The sequence below is a fragment of the Pelophylax lessonae genome (genome assembly GCF_965119305.1).
Source record: "Pelophylax lessonae genome assembly, chromosome: 7".
NCBI classification, from domain to species: Eukaryota; Metazoa; Chordata; class Amphibia; order Anura; family Ranidae; genus Pelophylax; species Pelophylax lessonae.
The window spans coordinates 17,804,194-17,830,765 of NC_138774.1; the positions used below are offsets into that span (position 1 = coordinate 17,804,194).

Sequence of the window (26,572 nt, forward strand, 5' to 3'; positions counted from 1 at the left end):
TTTGCTACAGCTAACAAAAAAACTGAAAGATGAAAATAATTATAAGCAGCCTGACTGTATTACAGTAATAATTACGGAGACTTCAAATTAAGTAGAACTATAGGCAAAACTTTTTTTTTAATTTTTGATAGAGTAAGGGCCCTGTTATATATATTTTTTTTCACTATCCATGTTCAATTTTGGAGATTTCCCTTCACTTCCTGTCCCACAGCCAAACAGGAAGTGAGAGGAAATCTCTGCAAATTAAAGCAGATTTCCGGCCTCAAAATCGGAAAAAAAACGATTTTGGGCCATCCGCTTGCTGAGTGCCACCTGAAAAAGAAATGGATACTCTCGATTTTTTTTTTTTTTGTTCACTTACCTTGTTATTGAAGAAAATATACTCACCTTCCCTCCACTTCCTCCCTCTGCAGCCGCGGCCCGCGCCGTCTCTTCCGGTTTGCGATGACTCCTGGGAGCTGAACGTCATCGCTCCCAGGAGTCAATGCGCCTGCACCGGCCCCGCTCGTCACTTCTGGTGCAGGCGCAGCATTCACTGCTAAACAGTTTCTGGGCATGCAGGGATGCTGCGCCTGCACCGGAAGTGACGAGCGGGGCCGGTGCAGGGCATTCTGGGACTCCAACGTCACCGAAGAGGACTCAGAAGAGGACGCGCTGGCTTCAGCTGCCCACACCTGAGATGGCAGCGCTGAAGAAGACATTTTCTAGGTAAGTATTTCTTTTTACAGGTAAGTGCGACCCGGGACAGATCAGAGGCTATCCAGTATGGAATGTACTAGCCCTGACTGTCCCCGGGGTATTTTTTATCTAATTTTCACCCCCGATGCCGGAACTCCGCTTTAAGGGAATTTCTTGGGGTCCCCCAGTCCTCAGAACTAGTGTTCCTATTGTAAGATTTCCCCTCTATTACTTTTCTGGAGACAACCCAACATTTGTGATTCTCTTTTACTTTCACTTTCAATGATAATGGCAATGCAGACAGCAATAAAAGCTGACAAGCATTCTAATCCTTCTCCACTTTATCCAAAGCTAAAAAAAGTTTTGCCTTTAGTTGCACTTTTACTTTCTTTCACTTAGAAAATAGAGAAAACGCAAGCCAGCGGCGCCCAAACATTTGCATTTAACTGTGCAGAGAATTCCTCTGAATATCCCCTTTATACCGGCCACACGCAGAAGGCTCACAGCTCTGGTCAATTAGCCATTTCACACGTAACAACCAACACTTGTATGTGTGATCCCAGAGGAGAGAGGAAATTCTATGAACTATGTCAGGCATTTAGGGGCCCATTCAAAACTTGGTGTCCTGGTATGTTTGCGTTAATTTTTTTGCATGGCAGACTTTTTTCAGCCATTATTTCTTTCCCTGTGGACATTGCAAATATTTTTTTTTTCTTTTAAACTACCTAGTTTTAAATAAAGTACATTTGTTAAGTTGATGAAGTCATCATGTGCAAACAGAAAGCAGAGCTGTGCCCGGGCACCCTATCAGGGAAGGGCTGGCATCGGTTCTGGGGCCACTGGAAAAAAAACACAATTCCCTTTGTGCATTGGGAATTATTATAGCGGTCTAAGGCTCCTTTCACACTTGCCGTGGTATCTACCGTCTCCCCAAAATCAATCTGCAAAATTAATTTGTAGAGGACAGTTAAAGCTGAGTTTTCACCGCCTCCTGCGAAAAAAGTCTGCAGCTACAAATACTGTAGCTGCAGACTTTTAATATTAGGATTTAACCTGTCCAGGGATCCCACGATGTCAGCAACCCCAGCTGATTTTCGGATCGGCTTCTGGGTGTTGCTGCCACCATTCATGGTAAGGGAAAAGCTTTACTGCCAGTTCCCTATTGTGCTGCGTTTTCTAACTGGCTCGGCAGCGGAGGAAGTAGGAGGGGGGCCGAACTTCTGAGGGACCTCGTCACAGTGGGGTGTCACCGAAGTGGGGACGAGTACCTGTCAAAAACAGGTACCCATTCCCCTCTCCCCCCTGAATGGTGCCAAATGTGGTACCAGAGGGGGGAAGGAAACACATAAGCAGAGCTTCCACTTTTCAGTGGCTTTAAAGCAGGCATGGCACATCCTGATGCCTGTCTTTTTTTTTTTAGCCTTTTTTAACCACTTGCCAACTGCTCACAGTAATCATACTGTTTTGACACAGCGGGAGTTGGGCCGGAGGAGGAGAGGCGGTGATCGCCGCCTCCCTTCCCCGATCGTCGGGGAAAGTGTGAGAAGACCCGCCTGCTTATGTAAACAAAGCAGGCGGATTTTCTCAGTGACAGACAGGGAGAGATCACAGGATTCAGCATAGCTGCGCAAATACCACATGACATAAAATATTACAACGGCCGCCATTTTTTTCTCTAGGGTCTCTGCTAAAAAATATATAAATATATATATGTGTATGGAAAAAAGTTGCGCTGGTCTGTGATTAAGCTGCTACCAGAAAAAATGATAAAATGTGTAAGTATAGATGGTGCGCTAAATCCAATGAATGTGAACAAATGAATGTGACCAAAACAAATATAATCATAAAGTCCCAAAGTCCACAGTAATGAAACTCCTCCGATTATAAAATATGGTGACACAAAAACAGGTGTTTCTGATTCCCATCTCACCAAGAATTCCAACAATATATTACCTTCCAAAGGTACACAAAAGCCTGAGTAGACCGCCGGGTAGACCCATAGTGAGTGGGATCGACTCAGTTACCTCAAGGATTGGGAAATATGTTGATTATTTTCTTCAGCCATTGGTACAAGAGACACCTGCTTTTCTTAAGGATACATCTCAATGTATTAAAGAGATGACGGAGTTGGAGATTAAAGGTGACGTGCTGTTGGTCACGGCAGACGTGACCTCATTATATACAATACCGCACAAAATGGGGTAAGAGGCCGTTAGCACCTTTTTGGATGCCAACCACGAAATACCACTTATACAGAAGCAATTCATCCTTGATCTCATTTTTGGGATGGAGCACAATTATTTTTATTATAACCAGAAATTTTACCGTCAACGGACCGGTGTGGCAATGGGGGCCAAATTTGCCCCAAGTTTAGCCAACCTGTTTATGGCACTATGGGAGGACCGAAATATTTTCTCCAATAGAGCCAAAGAACTGGTTATATGGAGGCGATATATAGATGACGCTGCTGGTTTGGCGAGGGGACGAGAATTCACTAAGAAGATACATGGAGAACCTCAACTGTAATAGTTTGGGAATCAGATTCACCTATCAATGTAGTCATAGCTCCATAAACTTTCTAGACTTGGTAATTTTTCGAAAAGATTCAGGCTTTGCCACCCGATCCTACTTCAAACCTACTGATAGGAATTGCTTTATAGCCATAGACAGCTGCCATCATCCCATTTGGCTCAAATCCGTGCCCAAAGGCCAATTTAGGAGGATTAGGCGGAATTGCACTGAGAAGGAGGATTTTCAAGAACAGGCGACCACACTTAAACAGAGATTCGTGGAAAAGGGCTATGATGCCCTAGAATTGGATAAAGAAATTAACACCATTGGTTCCTAAGCAAGAAATTTTAGTTGAACATACTAATAAAACAAAAACAGAAGAGAAATCACCCCATTTTGAATACGCATTCACCACTAAATTCTCCAGTAACTACAAATGGTTAAACCACATTTTTAGAAAGTACTGGGGGGTATTACAAGAAGACAGAATCCTTGGACCAACGTTACCCAGTCAACCCAAAATTATCTTTAAAAAAGCGACAAATCTGAAAGATTTGGTAGCTAGGAACCCGGTTGAGAAACCACCTATGACAAGGATTTTTCCTGACATGAAAGGCTTTTATCCATGTAAAACATGTTGAATATGTAAAGAAGCCAATACAGTGAGAACCCATAAGTTTGTTTCCACCGTAACAAGGAAAGAATATCCCATCAAAGAATTTATTTCATGTCATACAAAAGGGGTTGTTTATCTCCTACAATGCGAATGCAACTTGCAATATGTGGGAAGAACCATAAGAACCGCATGCATACGCATAGGAGAACATTTGACCAACATCCACTGGTTTCTCAGGGCATAGCGTGTCCCAACATTATGCAACATTCCATCAAAAGAGTTCGAGAAACCTAAAAATGATTGCCATAGAAAAAAATGTCCCTCATTGGAGAGGAAGCAACCTCAAAAGATCCTTTTTTAGAAGAGAAACTTTTTGGATCTATGAATTAAAGTGTTTCAGGCACAAGGGCCACAATATAGAATGGGACATTAATTCACATATAAATAACAGTTAAACCCTGGTTAAATACACCCAAATCTTTATATAGATAGGTTTTTATTTTTCAGCAATTTTAAAACATTTTAACAAAATTATCTAAAATTAAATTTTTTAAGAATGTTTTCGATATGTTTTAAAGATGTTTTAATATGATTATTATGTTTTATATATGTTCACTGACCTATCAGGTTTTTATTTTGTATAAATGACACAGCAAATTTGCACAATTAACATATCCTGTGAGGGTCGTATGTGTCACCAATACAGGATATGAGGAAAGCACCACTTCTGGTGTCACCGTAGGCCAGGAACATTTTTAAATTGTATATTTTAATAGAGTATTTTTAAATTTATTTTAAACACATACTAATAAAGGATGTACACGTGGAGTAAGCATATGTTCCCATGTTTTTTATATACTTCCCTTAAATTAGGATTATATCGGTACAATTGCGATTGAAAATCACAAAGAATAAGGAAAATACAAAAGATAATATTCCTTAAATGTAGACCTCGTTTTCTTTGCAATCCAATTGTCAATTTTTATCTATAATTCAAAAGAATTTGCACATATTGCACCTTTAATAAATCGGGATCCATGCAGACAACTTCCGGGGCTTTTTGTTGCGGACGCCGGAAGTCAGGTAGTTTTCCTTTTACATAAAAGGGCGGATGTGACAGCGCGCGAACACCTCCTATCTCTGAAGACATCCAATCGGAGGAAACGCGTCAGCAAGGAGGCGTGCCATCACAGCGTCACTAGTAGTCCGCGCTGCAGCCGGACACGAGCATCATAGAAATTCCCTCACTGCTCTATATTACTGTTTCAAGCGAGATCATACCAATTACATGTAAGTGCATTTTTTCTTTAATAAATGCTTTGAAAAGGGTAATGCACTATTGGCCATTATTGCTTTGCATGTACACGTTGGAGAGGATGATATAAGCCCTGATGAACCTAGGGAGTCTGCCGCATCTATTCGTATGGAGAGAAGCAGCTTGATAATCCCCATGATTTCACAGAGTGCCATTACAATACCGTTCTGGTAAGAGGCCATCTTGGTTTTTGCACGTACGGTGAAGAGCACTTTTTTTTTTGTGTGGTCACGAGAAATGGTTATTTGGAACAATATATATTTTGCACTTACTTCATATCCGCCCGGTAAGGAGGAATTTCAATATTATTTGAAGCATCACCTTTATTCACACCTGTTTTTGTGTCACCATATTTTATAATCGGAGGAGTTTCATTACTTTGGGACTTTATGATTATTTTTGTTTTGGTCACATTCATTTGTTCACGTTCATTTGATTTAGCGCACCATCTATACTTACACATATATATATATATATAATATGTTTGGGGGTTCCAAGTCATTTTATAGAAAAAAATACTGATTTTAACGTGTAAGAAAAAGGCTTAGTCTTTAAGTGGTTAAACTAACATCATTTGCAGATCAAAGTTCATCCCTTTGATCTAAAAGAACCAAATAATACAATGTTTCTTTTTATCTCAGTGCTTGATCACTTTTATTTCTATTACAAGGAATGTAAACATCCCTTGTAACAGAAAAAAAAAAAAAAGGTTGTTTATAGCGTAAAAAATAAAAATCGCACAGGTGATCAAATGCCATCAAAAGAAAGCTGTATTTGTGGGAAAAAAAGGACATCAATTTTATTTGGGTACAGCGTTGCACGACCGCGCAATTGTCAGTTAAAGTATTGCAGTGCCGTATTGCAAAAAGGGCCTGGTCATTAAGGGGGGTAAATCCAGAAGTGGTTAACATGTCAATAAAATTCTGCTGCAAAAGTGGGCCGGACAGACAGAGAATCTGAGACGCCTAGGTCCTCCCACTACAGCCACCGGTGATGTAATTACGTCTCTGCTGGTAAAAAAAAAATGACAGTGGGTATCACAAGGTGGGCAGCGCAGGGAAGGGGCCGGCACAACAGACACTCGTCTTACAAAGTGAAAATAAGTGACATTGAACCCTTATATTTCTCAGGTTTCAGGGAGAGATTTTACAGCGGCTGCGGCGTTGTATTGCAAAAGACGACCATGTTTGAGGACGGCAAGAAATGCCAATTCTAAATCTGACACAAAGTTTCTGACCAGAGCTTCAAGACAGACAAATGAATAGGCTGGCGATGCACCAAAATACCCCCAAAAATGTCCATGTGCCACAAGAATGCCACAATGCACTGCGCATAACCATGCAATATGCTATGCCCCACAATACAAGTGCATTGGGGCAGCATTCAAAATGAACAGCACTGCAACACACCCAACGTAACACAAGGGAGATTTATATCCCCCCCCCCCCCCAATCCTGGAAAAGTAGAAGTCACACCCAGGAAGCCATACACAAATCATAGAGGATTAATTCACAGGCCGGTATGGCAGTTAGACATAAAAGCAAACGGAAAAATACTCAGAGAAAACAAGCCTGAGGGAACTAACTGTGGTTTAAAGTCCTTCGACAAGAAGGACGTCCTACAAAAAAAAAAAAAAAAAAAAAACAGAAAAAAGAAACAGAAGAGAATGCGTTATATTAAAAATAAACTGAAAAACATCTAAGCCCAAAGAGGTTGTAATCTTCAGACATTAAATATGAACAAGGAATATCCCTCTATAGTGTGTGTACTTGTCTCAATCCAGAGCACTGAGTGTAATTTCTCTCTGCTGCTTCCTTCCTCGGTTATCTGTATGAGTCACTTCTGAGAGATAAAAAGGTGACAGGGGAGGGAGCTTCAGCACACAGCCTGTGATTGGAAGCCTCAGCTCTGTTCTTGTGTTCTGTGTGAAGGGGGGTGTGTCTTCCCTCCAATCAGTTCTCAGAGTTCTCCTTCATAAGCTCTGTAGAGTGTAACTTCAGCTCTCCACCCCGTTTTCTGCTGAGAGCTCAGACAAGCTTTATAAATGTTGTATTTTGAATGGATGAAGAATAAAGAAGACTGCAGATATACAAGTTCAATGTATGTAGGAGGATTAGTTTAATCTTGTAAAATGTAAACATCCCTTGTTATAGACAAAAGGATGACAGGTCCTCTTTATGGAGAGATCTGGGATCATAAAGACCCCAAATCTCTCTTTTACCTCTAACCACTTAACGACCGCCTACCGCAGATTCACTGTGGCAAGCAGCCGCTGCTGGGCAAAAGCGACGTAGGTCTACGTCGCTCGCTCTCAGGAGGCTAGGGGGAGAGCGCGCGCTGCCGGGGGCGCGCTCTCGCCCCCGCTCGTCAGTGGGGAAGCCGATGCGTGTGTCTGGCGGCTCCGATTGCCGCCTGCTACCCGCGATCGCTCCACGCTGAGAGAGAAGGACGGTCAGCTGTTGTAAACACAGCCGACCGTTCTTCTCTCTGGAATGATCACAGAGCGCCTGTGATCCTTCTATATAAGTTCACATGTCTCTATGGTCATTTCAGAAGCCACGCCCCCCCCCCCCCCCAGTTAGAATCACTCCTCTAGGCTCACATTTAACCCCTTGATCACCCACAGTGTTAACCCCTTCCCTGCCAATGTCATTAGTACAGTGACCGTGCATATTTTTAGCACTGATTACTGTAGTAATGTCACTGGTCCCCCCAAAAAGTGTCAAAAAACGTCAGTCAGGGGTCCGATCTGTCCGCCGCAATGTCGCAGTCCCACAAAAAAAATCACAGATTGGCGCCATTACTAGTAAAAAAAAAAATAAAAAAAAATAATAAAAATGACAAATCTTTCCCCTAGTTTGTAGACGTGATAACTTTTGTGCAAACCAATCAAAATACGCTTTTTGCTATTTTTTTTTACCAAAAAAATGTATCAGAAAACAAATTGGCTTAAAGTGAATAAAAACAAAAGATCAAAAAAAAAAAAAAAAAAAGAAGTTTTATTTCCAGCCTGGACTGGAAGTGACTTCATGACGTCGCTCCGGTCCTCCAAAAGCTATAGAGGCGATCAAAGAGAATCTACTGTTTGATCACCTCTGGGACTAGCCAGGCTACCGTCTGATCTTTTTTGGGTGAACCAGCGGAAACGGTAAGTCCGAGAATCACCGGCGCTCAAAACGCTTTCATGAGAAAGCCCAGTTGCCGGCTGCAAAAAAACAATACCGGGGTTATGGCCGATATCTTCAACTATCATCCCTGTAAACCACTTCAAAGCCACAATATATATGAATGTATTGCAATCTTGAAGTGGGTAATACAGTCCCTGCATAGAACTTATACTGTGGGAAGGAGAAGCAGCACAAGAAGCCAATTAGCCAATCTGAAGTGCTCGTGTGCTAACAGGAAATATGCCGACAGGAGGAGAGAGCAGAGTCACATAGATGAGTTCATCACTCTGCGCCTTCTCCTTTCACTGTCCAATCAGAGGCTGGGGGGAGGAACAAGATCTATAAATGCTACTGAACTGCAGCAGAGAAAATATTAGGCCTCTTCCTCTGCCAGACAGGGCGGTGCTGTGTAGCAGAGATGTGTATATCTCAAAACTGGATGGCCTGAAATATAAATCCTTTGGCAGGTAAAACAGCCTCCATATATGTATTCTGTGCATTTAGCGGTTTGACTGAAAAAATTGGATTTTTGACTCACCGTGAAATCCATTTTTATGATGTTCATAGATGGACACAGCTCCTGATTCTTCCTAACCATTGGGTTATACTGTCCCCTACAGGAGTAGAACACTAGGCAGGAAAAGGCTTGACTACGCCTATGGGCAGTCCCAGGGGGTATACACCCACACTCAGCTATAGGCACTCAGATTTTTTTCTGCCTAGTCAGGAGTAAGGACCTATTTCCTTGCTGGGATCTTTGGTCCTGGCAATTTTTTTTTCTTTTAAATTTATTTTTTTTCCTATCTTTGTTATTTTGTTCCTGGCCTCGGCCTGAGTCACAGCATTCCTCCTGGCCGACAGCCACCTACATTCCAATGGAGCGGTGGTCTGTCAGGAGCAGTGCCCACCTTGTTCCTGGTATGGTTAGTAGCTGTCCCCTCTCTACCCCTGGAGTTTTTTGGGTGGGCATGGGCCTCTCTCTTGGACGGTGGGACCCCCACCAGCCCTCTAAAAATGTGGTGGTCACTGTGGGTCTTCAGGCCCCTCCCTGGGTGAGGTTATGAGCTGGCTTTTGCCACATGCTGTTAAGGGGGGCTTGTTGGAGTTGCTGCTGACTGGGTTTTTCCTGGTGCACAACAGGGGGTTTAGCAAGGTTCCCCTGCTACCCTGGGGGTTGGTGACTAGGGCAGGGATGTCCTCTGTGCTCCTTGCTGCAGTTTTTGGTGTTGCAGATGTTGGGCTGGGGGAGCGGATGGTTTGGCATTCGCGGGTCAGCGCCTCACGTGGCCAGATCCGGCCCCAAGTTTAGGGTGAGGCTTTACAGGCCTACTGCTCGGGAGCTATGTGGGGCAGCCCCAGTGAGGGTGGCTGAAACCACTACCCTCCATTTGGGCATCCGCCCTCCCCTCCGCTGCCCCTGGGTGGTCGGCTCCGCTGAGGCTCACGCCCAGGTGGCTGGACATCTACAAAAATTTAGGCCGCGGCTTGCAGCCTACTAGGCAATGCAGCCAAGTCGGCAACCGTTGGGGTGAGCCTGGCTGGGATGAGTGCATTTGCGGCTGGGCCTCCACAATGGGACAAGAATCCAGTCTCTAGAGGTGGCTTCGTTCTCTGGCACTTTGACAGGGAAATTCTACTCCTGTATTGGGCTGTTGTCACCACTGATGCCAGCTTGTTCGGGTGGGGAGGCGTCCTCGGCACAGCTTGTGCTCAGGGAGGTCTGGACTCGGGAGGTCTGAGTGATCACACTTTGTCTGGATCATTGGACAATTCGTCTTCAGGGTGTCCGGTATGAAAACAATCGGCCAATGCTACGGCCGTGGCCTATGTCAATCTCCATGGGGGCACAAGAAGTGTCCTGGTGGATCGGGAAGAAACCGACATTCTAAGGAGGGCAGAACGATCGTTCCAGCCCTCTCTGCTGTATGCATTCTATGGAAGGCACAGAGGTTTGTGGCATGGTCTCGGGATCTTCTGGCTGACGCTGCAGACGCATTAGTGGCTCCTTGGCGTCAGTATCGTCTGATTTATGCCTTTCTCCTCTCAAACTTGTGCCAAGACTCCTGTGCAGGATCGAGGCAGCAAGGCAATAAGGTCTTTCTGGTGGCTCCAGACTGGCCTCGCTGGTCTTGGTACGCCGATCTGGTACGGCTGGTCGCCAATGCTCTTTGGAGACTTCCTCTCAGGGAAGATCTGCTGTCACAAGGGCCAATCTTCCATCCTGCTTTACACTCGCTGGCTTTCCTAACCGCTGTCACGGCTGACCTAGCAAGGCGCTGAGGCCTGTGCGTGCTCGCTGGCCAGACTGGGGGGGACCCTCTGGATCTAGATTATATAGTCCGTCGCCCAGTCCGGCAGTTGATCGTAGATTCTCACAGGAACAAAATAACAAAGATAGGAAAAAATCCATTTAAAAAAAGGAAAAAAATTGCCAGGCCCGAAGATCCCAGCAGGGAACAAGGTCCTTACTCCTGACTATAGGAGGTGCCTATAGCTGAATGTGGGCATATACCCTCTGGGACTGCCCATAGGCTTAGTCAAGCTTTTTCCTGCCTAGCGTCCTACTCCTGTAAGGGGCAGTATAACCCAATGGTTAAAAAGAACCAGGAGCTGTGTCTGTCAATGAACCAAAGAGAAATCAGGTGAAGTAGATTGAGAGACTTTCATGCACACGCTCGAGTCCGTTACCTTCCTGGATGAGTCTCATTTCGGTCAGCAGCTCTATACACTTCTCTTCGTCGGGGATCTCAAAGAGGCGCTCCGCAGACCACGGATCTGCCTGGATTCTGACTTTGCAGCCACCTGAAGTGAAAAACCAAAAATACATACATAAAATATTTTTTCTTTTAAATAATGTTTTATATAAATACTTTTTTAAAAAAATAATAATCATTATACTAATATTAACGCTTACAATAATACTATTAAAACTAATAATAACAACTAATAGTAAAAACAACAATTCTACTACTACAAAAGAATTATTATATTAATAAAAATGTTATATAAATAAGAATATTTTTTTTTTATCATCATCCAGTAATAATACTACCACTACTACTAATAACAATAATAATTATTCTACTACAGCTAGCAATAATAACAAATATTTTATATAAATAATCTTTTTTTTTCTCATCATCACCATCATCATACCACTTACTACTAATACTACTAATAATAAATAGGTTATATTAACCACTTCCTGCCCGCCCTATACCAGATTGACGGCGGGAATGTGGTTGTTTTATCCTGACCGAACGTCATATGTCAGCGGCAGGATAATACAGCTCTGCAGAGCGGCGATCGGTGATGCGAGGTGTCAGCCTGACACCCTGCATCTCCGATCTCGGTAAAGAGCCTACTGACGTAGCTCTTTACCATGTGACCAGCCGTGTCCAATCACGGCTGGTCACATAGTAAACAGGAACAGCCGTTGATCGGCTTTCCTTAGTTCGTGCCTGACAGGCACGAGTGAAGGAGCGCCGATCGGCGGCTTCCTTGACAGGGGGGGGGGGGGGGGGGGTCGGCACTGGTAATCAATGATCTGGCCAATGATACCCTCGGGGGGGGGGGGGGGATGCCACTAGAACCACCAGGGATGCCCACCCATGACCCCAGGGATGCCCACCTATGACCCCAGGGATGCCCACTCAGGGCTCAGGGAGCCCCCCACTGCCCTCCCCATCAGTGCTGCCCGCCAGTGCCCTCCCTATCAGTGCTGCCCACAAGTGCCCATCGTTGCCATCTTTCAGTGTCGCCCATCAGTGCCCATTATTGCCCACCAGTGCCGCCTATCAGTGCCCGTCAGTGCCGCCCATCAGTGCCGCCCATCAGTGCCCACCAGTGCCGCCTATCAGTGCCCATTAGTGCCCGTCAGTGCCACCTATCAGTGCCCATCAATGCCGCCTATCAGTGCCCACCAATGCTGCATATCTGTGCTACATATCAGTGCCACATATCAGTGCCGCCCCATCAGTGCCACCCCATAAGTGCCTCCTCATCAGTGCCTCCTCATCAGTGCCTGTCAGTGCAGGAAAAAAATTATTTATTTACAAAAAATTGTATAACAAACAAAAAAACTTTTTTTTTTTTTTTTCAAACTTTTCGGTCTTTTTTTATTTGTTTAGCAAAATGGAAAAAACCCAGAGGTGATTAAATACCACCAAAAGAAAGCTCTATTTGTGGGGGGGAAAATGACATAAATTTGGTGTAGGTACAGTGTTGCATGACCGCGCAATTGTCATTCAAAATGCAACAGCGCTAAAAGGGGAAAATTGGCCTGGGCAGGAAGGGAGGAAAGTGCCGGTATTGAAGTGGTTAATAATAAATACGGTATATAATAAAGAATTATAAAAAGAACGAGTCCAGAGATGGGTAACAAAAACGGTGAAAGGTCTGGGGGATAAAACATATAGAGAGCGACTTCAGAAACTTAATATATACAGTCTGAAGGAAAGAAGGGAAAGGGGACATATGATTGAAACCTTTAAATACATCAAGGGGGAAACAAAAAACAAACCAATGTTTGTATTGTGTTTGGAGCCGTTGGTGGAAGCCATTCGCTCCCATCCTGATATTACTGGGGTCACTATGCGACATGGAGAATATAAGCTTTCCCTGTTTGCAGACAACATATTGCTGACTTTGACGAACCCACTAGTTTCTCTGCCATTGTTACATGCCCTCCTGGATTCCTTTGGAGCTATATCTGGGTATAAGGCCAATACATCTAAAACGGAGGCTATGCCCCTCCATGTTCCACCAGATCTATTGTTTTGACTGCAACATACATATCCTTATAGGTGGTGCATGCAGTCGCTTAAATATTTGGGGGTGAACTTGACCCCTGCCCATTCCATGCTTTATGCGGCCAATTTTACTCCTTTGATCCGAGAGATAGCTGTGTCCCTACAGCAATGGACCGCCCTTCCCCTGTCTTTATTGGGCCGTATTAATGTTTTAAAAATGTCTATCTTGCCAAAATTGCTTTATTTGTTTGACACCTTGCCAGTAGCGGACCCGCCTGCGCAACTCAAGCTCCTTCAACGCACCTTTCTGAGGTTTATTTGGAATAATAAGGCGCATAGAGTGGCCTCCTCAGTGGTGTTTGCCCCTCGGAGGCGGGGGGGTTTGGGTGCTCCGGACATAGTGAAGTACTATTATGCCTCCCACCTCCGGGTGGTGGCCTCCTGGTCTTCCTGGTTGCCCCCCAACAGGTGGTCGGAGATTGAGAGGGGGATTATTTATCCGGTACACCCCTGCTCAATGGTGTGGTCATCGGCCTTGAATGCGGACGGCGTCCTGAAGCGGATGTGTTTGGATTCAATGCTGGTCACCATGGGGGTTTGGCGGAAATGCCCTGGTCTGTACTCTCTCTCTTCGCCATGCCCCCCCACTCACCACAATTCTTTTTAATCCCTTGCTCCCGGACGGTCTCCAGGTGGGTAGGTTATGGGCCTGGACTCAACCTCCACTTTTTCAGCTGCGCAGGCTGGTCCACCCAGTGTCCCGTACGCTTTTTACTTTTGAGAAACTTCGGGAGAAGTTTTCCTTGCCGAAGCAGTACTTTTATTTTTTTCTCTAAGACTTTTATCAGAAACTGGCGCCGACGTTTACCCTGGAGAGGCCCACTGCCTTTGAATTGTTGTGTGGCCGTAGTCCCCATCAGGGACACTTGGTGTCTTCCATATATACCATTTTACATGACGCTGTTCCGCTCGCTGAGGACTCACACTTTTACATGCGTCGGTGGTCTGAGATACTGGGTCGGCCGATTACGCTGCCCATGTGGAATAGGATATGGATGTCTTCCTTTAAATCTTCCTGCTGTGTGGCGCAGCGAGAGACTGCCCTTAAGGTGCTCCTTTTTTGGTATAGGACCCCGGAACGCCTTCATAAGATGAATCCCTCGTGTTCCGCTCTGTGCTGGCGGTGCAGGGGGGATACAGGTTCTCTTTATCATATTTTTTGGTCATGTACCCTTATTTGTACCTTTAGGTCAATGGTTCTGGACACTCTTAAAGCCGTGGTGGGAGTGGATTTGCCACTAGACCCCTTGCATTGCCTACACGGCCTGCCATTTCCCAGGCTCTCCAAGCCGGCATCCAAGCTGATTTCCTTTCTCCTTTTGGCTGCTAGGAGAGCCATTCCCCTATGCTGGCTGCGGGAGACCCCTCCAAACAAGGCTCTTTTTTGGAAACTAGTTTCTGACATCCGGAACTTAGAGTCTTTGACGGCTAGGGTGCATGATGAGCTGCCCAAGATCAATGCTTTCTGGGAAGCTTGGGATTCATATGCCTTGAATCCCCCTTGATCCCCTTGCTCTTTTCTAGAATGTTTCTTGTGTATGTGGACATTTTATTATGTTTTTACTGAAATTTTTCTCATGCTTTGCAGTTTTGTGCTGCATCTTTACCTGCTTCGTCATTGTGTTGTCCTTTGTTTTTATTACTGTCTTGGGGACACCACTCCTTGTATTGGATGTTACTTTTGCCGTTATGTCATTCTTATGTTATGTTTATTATGCTTTTATGCAATAAAAATATAATTAAAAAAAAAACAAACCAACTGAACAGAGGAGGTAAGTATAACAAGTTTGTTATAAAAATAAAATAAAAAACACACAAGACTTTACAATTACCGAATTTATCGGTGTATAACAGGCACTTTTTCCTCCCAAAAATGGAGAGCAAAACAGCAGTGCCTGTTATATGCTGATATAGTAAAAAAAAAAAAAAAAGTCCAGGCAGCGCTGAGAGGCGATGCATATTTATAGCAGACCGGGCCGAGCAGAAGCAAGGAAGAGCGGTCGCTGTCATAGGAAGTCCCGCCTCCTAAGATAGACAGCACAGTGGCCCAATGCCGGGACGTGTGACATCTATCATAGGCGCCGGGACTTCAGATCCCCCGCTCTGTGCAATGGCGCAGCAGCAATACTGGACACATCGCTGACGAGGCAGCAATACAGAACACTGCGCTGGCGAGGCTGCATTGCTGAATACTACGCTTGCCGGGTTGCATTTATGGACACTGCACTGGCGATGTTCCATTGCTGGATACTACGCTGGCAAGGTTGCATTTATGGACACTGCGCTGGCGAGGTTGCATTGCTGGGCACTGCGCTGACGAGACTGCATTGCTGGGCACTGCGCTGACGAGACTGCATTGCTGGGCACTGCGCTGACGAGACTGCATTGCTGGATACTACGCTGGCGAGGTTGCATTTATGGGCACTGCACTGGCGATGTTGCATTTATGGACACTGCGCTGATGAGGCTGCATTGCTGGATACTACGCTGGTGAGGTTGCATTTATAGACACTGCGCTGATGAGGCTGCATTCATGGGCACTGGTGAGGCTGCATTTGATTTTAAAAAAAAAAGTTCTGAGTTCAAAGATGTTTATTTCAAATTTAAGCTTTTTTCCTAAAATCTCCCTCCTAAAATTGAGGTGCGTGTTATACGCCGATAAATACGGTACTTTAACATGTACTGTCTGGAGGAAAGAGGGGAAAAGGGAGACATGATTGAAACTTTTAAATACATCTAGGGGGTGAATAAGGTTTAGGAAGGCAGTTTTTTCAATATGAAATAAAAATCAAGACCTCGGGACATGACCTCCAACTAGCTGGAGGAAAGGATTATTTTACTGAAAGGGTAGTTGATGCATGGAATAAACTACCAGCAGAAGTAGTAAGACAGTCAATGACTTCAAACCTGCTTGGGACAAACCTAGATCTATCAGACAAAAAAATTGAAGGGCAGACTCAATGGACTACTTGATCTCTTTCTGCCACAATTTTCTATGCTTCGAATTCTGTTTTTATTATTATTGCTTGTGGTGGGAGTATTAATCCTACTAATTAAGTACTAATACTACTAATTATTATTTATATAAAATAAAATATTCATTATTAATATTTTAAATAATACTAACATGAAAAAAAACCTCTTTAGAGGAGATTATCATGGAAGAAACTGGACATGTTTTAAGAGACGACTCAGCTAGAAGGCAATCAGAGCGCCACCAGTATGGTTTTTCCTTCCAACGTGACAGTTGTTCTGAAGAATTATGCGTCCTGTGTGATTTTATAAACAGGAAGGCAGAATTAACATTTCCTTTCAGTTCATGACCCTGTGCAGCAATCCAATTACGACACACCACCAGTGAGAACATTCCTCATATATACCGCCACGGTACACAATTTTATCATCATAAAGACTGTGTTGCAAACAGGCTGTGAATCAAACTCCACAGAAGTCTATATCGTTCCAAAGAAAAATTTGATTTTTGTCATACAGTAAAATCCATTTCTCTGATGTTCATTGACAGACACAGCTCTTCATCTTCTTGACCGTAGGGTTATACTGCCCCCTACAGGAGTAGGACACTAGGCAGAGAAAAAGATTGAACACGCCTATGGGGCAGTCCCTGGGGGTACACTCCCACTTCCTGCTATAGGTACTTAGTTTTGTAACAAGCAGTGTCAGAAGGAAAAAACATTACTCCATAGAGGGGTGGGTGCTGTGTCCCTCAATGAACATCAGAGAAATGGATTTTACGGTAAGACAAAAATCCCATTTTCTCTATCGTTCATTGCGGACACAGTTCCTGATTATCTTAACCATTGGGTCGTCCCAAAGCAGAGTCAAACATGAGGGGGTGGGAACAGCAGAAAAAAAATCTCCAAGGTTAAACCATAGCCAACCAGGTAACATGGAGCTCAACCAAGAAAAACTGGAGAGCACCTGAAAAAAAAAAAAAACCCTCAAAGAGAACAAGTCCTCTAAACAGCAGCCTGCAAAACTTTGCGGCCAAAAGAAGCATCCCCAGATGTCGACAGATCCACTTTATCAAACTTTGTGAATGTGTGTACAGACGACCATGTAGCCGCCTTGCAAACCTGCATCACTGATGCCGGATGAAGGAAGGCCCAGGAGGCACTAAGCACCCGAGTAGAGTGTGCCTTGACAGGGAAAGGAGGAACCTGACCCTTAAAAGAATAAGCCTGAACCACAGTCTGTCTGATCCATCTGGAAATGGTTGCAGCAGAAGCAGCGAGCCCCTTGTGAGGTCCATCCATGAGGACAAATAGTGAGTCTGATTTTCTAAAAGACTCTGTAGCTGCCAGATACACCCTTATTGGCCAAACATTATCTAGGGAATGCAAGGCAACTTCCTTAGGATGCTTAGACTTGGGACCCAGGAAGGACAACGAGGAACGACGGACATGGACACCTTATCCCTGTGAACCACCAGGTAAGGTGAACGACAAGACAACACCGTCAGTTTAGACACCCTGCTCGCTGAAGTAATGGCCACCAAAAATTGCAAGCTTCTGAGACAACGTAAGCAGGGGAATCGCCTGAATATTTTCAAAGGGAGGCTTCTGGAGAACGGACAATACCAAATTGAGGTCCCACTGTGGCAATGGAGACCGCACTGGAGGAACCAAGTGTCCCACGCCCGGAGAAAAGTACGCACCAAGGAGTGTGTGGCCAACAGGCGTTGAAAGAAAACTGCCAAGGCTGAGAACTGGCCCTTGATGGTACTTAAGGCCAGGCGCTGCACAACCCCTCACTGGAGGAAAGCCAAGATTGGAGCCACCGAAAAGGAACAAAGGTAAACCCGGAGGGATTCACACCACGTAATGTAAGTCTTCCATGTACGATAGTAAATCTTCCTAGAAGTAGATTTTCTAGCTTTTAACAGTGTGGGAATCACAGAGGCAGACAACCCTCTGTAATTCAGCACCTGGCTTTCAACAAGCCAGCAACTGTAAGATGAAATGATTGGATGGAAGTTTGGCCCTTGGGACAGCAGATCTTCCCTGGACAACCCCACTGTTTAGCGACAATTTTGTCAAAGTAACCAGGAAAGGGGAACACCCTTGCCTCTCTGGAGGGCTTGTGGGTGCCAAAAGGAACAGCCGCTTTCGATACGGCAATAGCTGCATTCCTCCACTTTAAAAGTCTCATGCACAGATACAATCAGTGCAACCACCAGTGCCTTTTCATGTGCGGCTACAGGAGCAGCAGAATCATTAACACTATCTGAGAAATCAGGGTGTGTGGACACAGATCAAACAGGGTGACTCGCGTTCGCGGCGGCCAGATCTGATTCAGGATCTGATGAGACAGATGAGGTAGGTGAAGGCAGGGTAAGCTTTTTGCTAGCACGTTTCCCCAGGACCAAATCCACCTTGGACACCAAAGGCTCCAAGACCGCCGTCAGTGCAGTAAGGGATTTTTCGGACCCGGAGGGCTCGGCAGCATCTGAGAGGGGATCAGGTGGGGAAATGTGCTCCAGGGACTCCATGAGTGAAAAAGGGGGACCCACAAAAAAAGGTGTAAAAACACTGTTAAGGACACCCCCAACACGCTGGTAACACCACAGGTCGCCAGGTACAGAGCACCAACCGATCCTAAAGCAGAAAGGGAAAGGACTCCACCAGACTCTCTACCCACCAATCAGGAACCTCAGCACCAGGCTATCTGCACACACATGTGGCGATCAGGAAGAGAAAGATCCAAGATCAGCACCAGAGGATAAGGAGGGGCTCACACCGCCGAAAACACGGCCCATATATGCTTCACAGTTATGGCTCGCCGCTATTAGCAATGAGTAACTGCTAGAAAATGGCCGCCGAGGCTACCCAAACATGGCCCCTGATCTACAGCACACAGGGGACAAGAAAATGGCGGCTCCCAGGGACCCAGGAAGGATCCCGAGAGCCCCAAAAATTACACCACCAGGAAGGGGTTCCCTGGCAAGAGTCCCCAAACCAGGTACAGTGCCCTTTCCAAAAGCCAATCATCCAGTTGCCAGCGACGTGACCCCCCCCCCAATCGCCAGCTTAGCACCCCAGACTGACCTGAAAAGGTGGTATGGCCACCCCATGAGAAGGAGTGGGGCGTAGGCAGATGAGGGGCAAAGTGTTCGCAGGGACCACCAAGAGAGGGGGGGGCGCTGCATGGGAAGGAGAACCCGGGGGTCCGACCATCCCAGGGAGGGGCCAATGTCCACCACAAAACTCTCTGGGGGAGAGGGGGGGGCAGCTACTTACCATACCAGGAACAGGGTGGGCACTGCTCCAGACAGAACCTCCTCTCCATCGAAATAGGAGGACTGTCAGCCAGGAGGAACGCTGCGACTCAGGCTGAGGCTAGGTCGTATGCGACCTTGCAAGACGTTTAACTCACAGGCCAGCCTCTGTCCAGTGGGGCTGTTGCGACCAACCTAGCCCGGAGCCAAGGCCTGCGCCCGCTCGCTGGCCAGACTGGGGTGACCACTGGATTTAAAAAAAAAAAAAAATTTCCAGTGTGTGGCCCAGTCCAGCAGTTGACTGTAGGTTCTCACAGGAAAAATAGAAAAATCCCTGAAAAAGCAAAAAATTGCCAGGACCAAAGATCCCAGCAAAGAACTAGGTCCTTACTCCTGAGAGTGGGAGTATACCCCCTGGGACTGCCCATAGGTATAGTCAAGTTTATTTTCTGCCTAGTGTCCTACTCCTGTAGGGGCAGTATAAACCAATGGTTAAGAAGATCAGGAGCTGTGTCCGTCAATGAACGAAAGAGAGAATATTTTTAAAAAAATGTTAAAAATTTAAGTTTTATGCAAGCACTTAACCCCCCCCCCACGTAAAATATAAAAAAAAATGATATTTGGGTACGGAAGTTCATCATCGTTTCACGCATATTTAAATCTTGATATGTTTGGTATCCATTTACTCGGTGCAACATTCAAATCTTAAATTTTACCAAAAAATTGGGTAACATATTGCGTATGTGTGCCTTAAAATTAACAAAATTTCACAAAAAATTTGCGCTCAATTAACTGTTACATCGATATCGTGTAAAATAAAAATTTGGAACTACCGCCATTTATTCGCTCTGCTTTCAGAAAATGTTTGAGAGTTTTTAACCTCTAGTAATACTGTGGCAGGGAGGCTCGGCTGCGCAAAATCACGTAGTACTACGTGATTTCGTGCATGAGGTCTCGGCGGCACACGCGAGCGGCTGGAGCCGCGCTCCCGCGGGCCTCCCGCAATCGTCAGATAAACTGACAGAAGACCCGCCTGCTTATGTAAACAAAGCAGGCGGGTCTTCTGTCAGACAGGCAGGGAGAGAAGTTTCAGCTAAGCTACAACCCCGATCTCTCTGTGCCTGTCACAGAGCCCTCCCCCCCCCCCCACAGTCAGCAAGCATATTTAGGCACACATTAACCTCTTTGATCACCCCCAGTGTTAACCCCTTCCCTGCCAGTGTCATTTATACAGTAACAGTGCATAATATTTAGCACTGATTACTGTAGTAATGTCACTGGTCCACAAAAAGTGTCAAAAATGTCAGTTAGGGGTCCGATCTGTCCCCCGCAATGTCGCAGTCCCATTAAAAAACGCTGATCGCAGCAATTACAAATAAAAAGTAAAAATTCCAAAAATCTATCCAGTAGTTTGTAAACGCTATAAAACTTTTGCGCAAACCAATTAAAATACGCTTTTTGGGATTTTTTTTTACCAGAAAAAAAATGTAGCAGAAAAATTGGTCTGAATTGATAAAAAAATTCTGTTTTTTAAATGTTTTTTTATTAGGAAAGTTTTATAGCAGAAATTTAAAAAAATATGGCATCTTTTTTTGTTTATAGCGCAAAATTAAAAAAAAAAAAAAAAACAAAATGCAGAGGTGAAAAAAAAAAAAGAGAAAGCTCTATTTGTGCTGAAAAAAAAGGACATCAATTGTATTTGGGTATAGCGTCACACGTGCAATTTTTCATTAAAATAATGCAGTGCCGAATCGCAAAAAATGGCCTGGTCATTAACCACTTGCCAACTGCCTAACGACTATTTACGCCGGCAGTCAGCCCCTCACAGGCAAAGCGACGTAGGGCTACGTCACTAGCCTGTAAGGGTTTTGGGAGCGAGCGAGCGAGCGCGCGCTGCCGGATTCGTGCTCCTGCTCGTTAACGGACCCCCCGCGCGTGTGCCCGGGGGACCCGATGTCCGCCGGGCACTCGCGATCGTCCGTGACAGCAGGAGAAAGGCAGGCGGCTAATGTAAACAAAGCCGCCTATCATTCTTCTCTGTGTAAGAATGGAGATCACACGGTTCTACTATGTAGGACCGTTGATCAGTTCTTACACATCAAGCCACAGACAATCACAGTTAGAAACACGCCCCTAGGGACACACTTAACCAGTGGCGTCACTAGGGGGGGGCCAGAGGGGGCCATGGCCCCACCAAAATTAGTCTGTGCCCCCCCATGTGCCCCCCCAATTTATGTGCACAACAAAAGTCATGGATTCTCATTCTGCGTCTCCGGGGATTGATGGGAAGCCAGGCAGCTGCAAGGAGAGAGAGTAGAGCTGTCAAAATGTAGCTCTGATGTCGGGGATGGGCGGAACTGATATGCGGGACCCGCCCCCTTTGTCAGACAGCCCATGCACAGAGAAAAACAGCGGAGGTTACATTGCTGGGGAAGAAGGAGACGGGGAGGGACTGATTGTAACTACTGTATGTGGACACAGCAGTGTATAATTTAGGTTTATTATACATGCTGTGGGTACACATACTGTAGTTATAATCAGTCCCACCCCGTCTCCTTCCTCCCCAGCCAGCAGGGATGGGAGGAGAGGTGGGCAGTGAAGGCACCTTGGACGCAGTGGCATACCAACGGGGGCGGGCCGGGTGCCACGCACTAGGGGGTGTCAGCCAGTGTCCTGCCCAGCGTGTTCTGACAGACCCTATCTGCAGTGGCAACTCCTTCAGTCTGCTGCTGCTGGCAGGCATCGGCGGTAATAAGGGGACGGGGCCTCGGCGGGAAGAAGGGGGCGGGGCCTCGGCGGGAAGAAGGGGCGGAGCCTCGGCGGGAAGAGGGGGGCGGGGCCTCGGCGGGAAGAAGGGATGCAGCCTCGGCGGGAAGGAGCCTCGGCTGGGAGAAGGTGAGTGCCTAAGTACAAGTGTAGAGTGAATAGGGAGGTAATTGGCTCTGCCAGATGTAATTACACAGTAAGTAAAGTGTAGGTGTCAGTGTGGGGGTGTCAGTGTAGGAGGGGTCAGTGTGGCGGGGGTCAGTGTGGAGGGGTCAGTGTAGGAGGGGTCAGTGTGGCGGGGGTCAGTGTGGAGGGGTCAGTGTAGGAGGGGTCAGTGTGGCGGGGGTCAGTGTGGAGGGGTCAGTGTAGGAGGGGTCAGTGTGGCAGGGGTCAGTGTAGGAGGGGTCAGTGTGTGGCGGGGGTCAGTGTAGGAGGGGTCAGAGTAGGTGTCAGTCAAGGGGGGGTCAATGTAGGTGTCAGTGTAGGAGGGGGGTCAGTGTAGGAGTCAGTGTAGGAGGGGGGTCAGTGTAGGAGTCAGTGTAGGGGGCTCAGTATAGGTGTCAGTGTAGAAGGGGGGTCAGTGTAGGTGTCAATGAAGGGGGGGTCAGTGAAGGGGTCAGTGTAGGTGTCAATGAAGGGGTCAGTGTAGGTGTCAATGAAGGGGGGTCAGTGTAGGTGTCAGTAATGGGGGCCAACGAAGGGGGTCAGTGTAGGTGTCAATGAAGGGGGGGTCAGTGTAGGTGTCAATGAAGGGGGTCAGTGTAGGAAAGGTCAGTGTAGGGTAGGGAGGTTAGTGTAGGAAAGGTCAGTGTAGGTGTCAGTGAAGGGGGGTCAGTGTAGGTGTCAGTGAAGGGGGGTCAGTGTAGGTGTCAGTGAAGGGGGGTCAGTGTAGGTGTCAGTGAAGGGGGGTCAGTGTAGGTGTCAATGTGGGGGAGAGGGGTCAGTGTAGGTGTCAGTGAAGGGGTCAGTGTAGGGGGGGGGGGGTCAGTGTAGGTGTCAATGTGGGGGGGGGGGGTTAGTAAAGGGGTCAATGCAGGGGGGTCAGTGTAGGGGGGTCATTTTAGGAGTCAATGTGTAGGGGGGGATCAGTGTAGGGGGTCAGTGTAAGTGTTAGTGTAGGGGGGGTCAGTGTAGGGGTCAGTGAAGGTGTCGGTGCAGGGGTCAGTGTAGGTGTCAGTGAAGGGATCAGTGTAGGGGGGGTCAGTGTAGGTGTCAGTGAATTGGGTTCAGATCCCCATAGACAGGTCCCATCCTTCTACTTATTTCTTTTCCTACCTTTTTATCAAGCACCTTTTTTTGCTTTTATGGGTCAAACTGGGAGGAGTATGCGCTTCATTGGTGTACCACCCCATGTCTGACTTCCCTCTTCTCTCCTCGCGACCCCCTGTTCTCCTCTCCTCCTCTTCTCTCCTCCTGACCCCCTGTTCTCCTCTTCTCTCCTCCTGACCCCCTGTTCTCCTCTTCTCTCCTCCTGACCCCCTGTTCTCCTCTTCTCTCCTCCTGACCCCCTGTTCTCCTCTTCTCTCCTCCTAACCCCCTGTTCTCCTCTTCTCTCCTCCCGACTCCCTGTTCTCCTCTTCTCTACTCCTGACTCCCTGTGCTCCTCTTCTCTCCTCCTGACCCCCTGTTCTCCTCTTCTCTCCTCCTGACCCCCTGTTCTCCTCTTCTCTCCTCCTGACTCCCTGTTCTCCTCTTCTCTCCTCCTGACCCCCTGTTCTCCTCTTCTCTCCTCCTGACCCCCTGTTCTCCTCTTCTCTCCTCCTGACCCCCTGTTCTCCTCTTCTCTCCTCCTGACTCCCTGTGCTCCTCTTCTCTCCTCCTGACTCCCTGTTCTCCTCTTCTCTCCTCCTGACCCCCTGTTCTCCTCTTCTCTCCTCCTGACCCCCTGTTCTCCTCTTCTCTCCTCCTGACTCCCTGTTCTCCTCCTGACCCCCTGTTCTCCTCTTCTCTCCTCCTGACCCCCTGTTCTCCTCTTCTCTCCTCCTGACCCCCTGTTCTCCCCTTCTCTCCTCCTGACTCCCTGTGCTCCTCTTCTCTCCTCCTGACTCCCTGTGCTCCTCTTCTCTCCTCCTGACTCCCTGTGCTCCTCTTCTCTCCTCCTGACCCCCTGTTCTCCTCTTCTCTCCTCCTGACTCCCTGTTCTCCTCTTCTCTCCTCCTGACCCCCTGTTCTCCTCTTCTCTCCTCCTGACTCCCTGTGCTCCTCTTCTCTCCTCCTGACTCCCTGTGCTCCTCTTCTCTCCTCCTGACCCCCTGTTCTCCTCTTCTCTCCTCCTGACCCCCTGTTCTCCTCTTCTCTCCTCCTGACTCCCCGTGCTCCTCTTCTCTCCTCCTGACCCCCTGTTCTCCTCTTCTCTCCTCCTGACCCCCTGTTCTCCTCTTCTCTCCTCCTGACCCCCTGTTCTCCTCTTCTCTCCTCCTGACTCCCTGTTCTCCTCTTCTCTCCTCCTGACTCCCTGTGCTCCTCTTCTCTCCTCCTGACTCCCTGTTCTCCTCTTCTCTCCTCCTGACCCCCTGTTCTCCTCTTCTCTCCTCCTGACCCCCTGTTCTCCTCTTCTCTCCTCCTGACTCCCTGTTCTCCTCTTCTCTCCTCCTGACTCCCTGTGCTCCTCTTCTCTCCTCCTGACTCCCTGTTCTCCTCTTCTCTCCTCCTGACTCCCTGTTCTCCTCTTCTCTCCTCCTGACTCCCTGTTCTCCTCCTGACTCCCTGTTCACCTCTTCTCTCCTCTCCTGACCCCCTGTACCATGCTCCATAGCACCCCATGTCTGACCTTTGACTGAGGGGGGGGGGGGGCATTTGGTGGAGTATGGGCGGTACTTTTTAAATGTGGGAGGAGCTTGGGCGGGACTTTAAAATGTGGGAGTGGTTATCAAATTTACCTTCGGGCTGAAGCCCCTGGTCTTTTTCCCACCTAGCAACGCCCCTGCTAGCAACACAACAGACAGGCCGGCGGGTGTATGTATGTATGTATGTATATATATATATATATATATATATATATATATATATATATATATATATATATATATATATATATATATATATATATATATATAAAAATTGCGTTTTATAGTTGGCCCCCCTACTTTTGATCCCGTCCCCCCATGTGCCCCCCTAAATATAAAAGCTGGAGACGCCACTGCACTTAACCCCTCCCTCTCAAAAAAAGTTAACCCCTTCACTGCCAGTGTCATTTTTACAGTAACAGTGTATAGCACTGATTACTGCAGTAATGTCAGTGGTAGCCCCAAGAGTGTCAAAAATGTCAGTTAAGGGTCCGATCTGTCCGCCGTAATGTCGCAGTCCCGCAAAAAAAATAAAAAAATCGCAGATCGCCGCCATTACTCGTTAAAAAAAGAAAACAAAAATGACAAAAATCTTTCCCTTTGTTAGTAAACACAATAACTTTTGCGCAAACCAATCAAAATACGCTTTTTGCGATTTTTTTTACCAAACATATGGTAAAAAAAATTGGCCTAAAATGTTTAAAAAATGTTAAAAATTTTGATTTTTACATTTTTTTGGGGGATATTAAAAAATGTGAAAAATATTGTTATTTTTGCAAAATTGACGCTCTTTTTTTGTTTATAGCGCATGATCAAAAAAAATCGCACAGGTGATCAAATACCACCAAAAGAAAGCTCTGTTTGTGGGGAAAAAAGGACGTAAATTTTGTTTGGGTACGGCGTCGCACGACCGCGCAATTGTCAGTTAAAGTCGCACAGTGCCGAATCGCAAAAAATGTCCTGGACGTAAGACAGCAAAACCCTCCGGTGGTAAAGTGGTTAAAGGGGGTAAAACCTTCCAGAGCTGAAGTGGTTAAATAATCTTCAGGCCGGAAATTATTTATTTTTTTTAACATGTTAAAACAAAAAATCAAAACAGCTCTAGCAGTGAAAGGGTTAAGTAAAGAGGAATACATGATGCTATTTATAAAGAAATAAAAAAAAATTACATGGCTAGTGATAACTCAGATCAAAGGACAGCCTGGAAGGAATGAGTCACAGCTTCTCATCGCAAGAGATTTCCTACAAAGACGGCTTTGAGGTTCAGGAGGACAAACAAAAAAAAACTGCAGCTGAATGCAGAGGGCGAGACACAGGTAGAATTTGTGGCGGGATGTTGGCACCGTGTAAATAAAAGAGCAAAGTAAAGTGACCCAACCAGTTTTATTATACAATACAAGTGAGGAGCTGCGGGTGAAAGCTGAGCACTGAGGAGGTTCCAACATAACATGACACGTAATTGGGTTTTTCCATGGAGTCTCAAAGTAGGCTACTGTGCAAAAGTTTTAGGCAGGTGTGAGGAAATGCTGTAAGTGAAGGATGCGTTCAGAAATAGAAGTGTTAATACTGTAGTTTATTTTTATCAATTAAAATGGAAAGTAAATGAACAGAAGAGAAATCCAATCAATATTTGGGGTGACCCCCCTTTGCCTTCTAGGTAGTCAGGTAAGTTGTTCTATGTACATAT

At 46.2% G+C, this 26,572-nt stretch overlaps 1 protein-coding gene across 2 annotated transcripts in view; it reads right to left on the reverse strand.

The window, feature by feature from the left end:
* OCRL (OCRL inositol polyphosphate-5-phosphatase) overlaps nucleotides 1–26,572 on the reverse strand; it is a 194,325-nt gene that overhangs the window by 144,082 nt on the left and 23,671 nt on the right. For both annotated transcript variants that reach the window (XM_082263610.1, XM_082263609.1), the window contains exon 4: nucleotides 10,976–11,089. In XM_082263610.1, coding sequence (XP_082119736.1) covers nucleotides 10,976–11,089 — 114 coding nt within the window. The remainder of the gene's footprint in view (nucleotides 1–10,975; nucleotides 11,090–26,572) is intronic.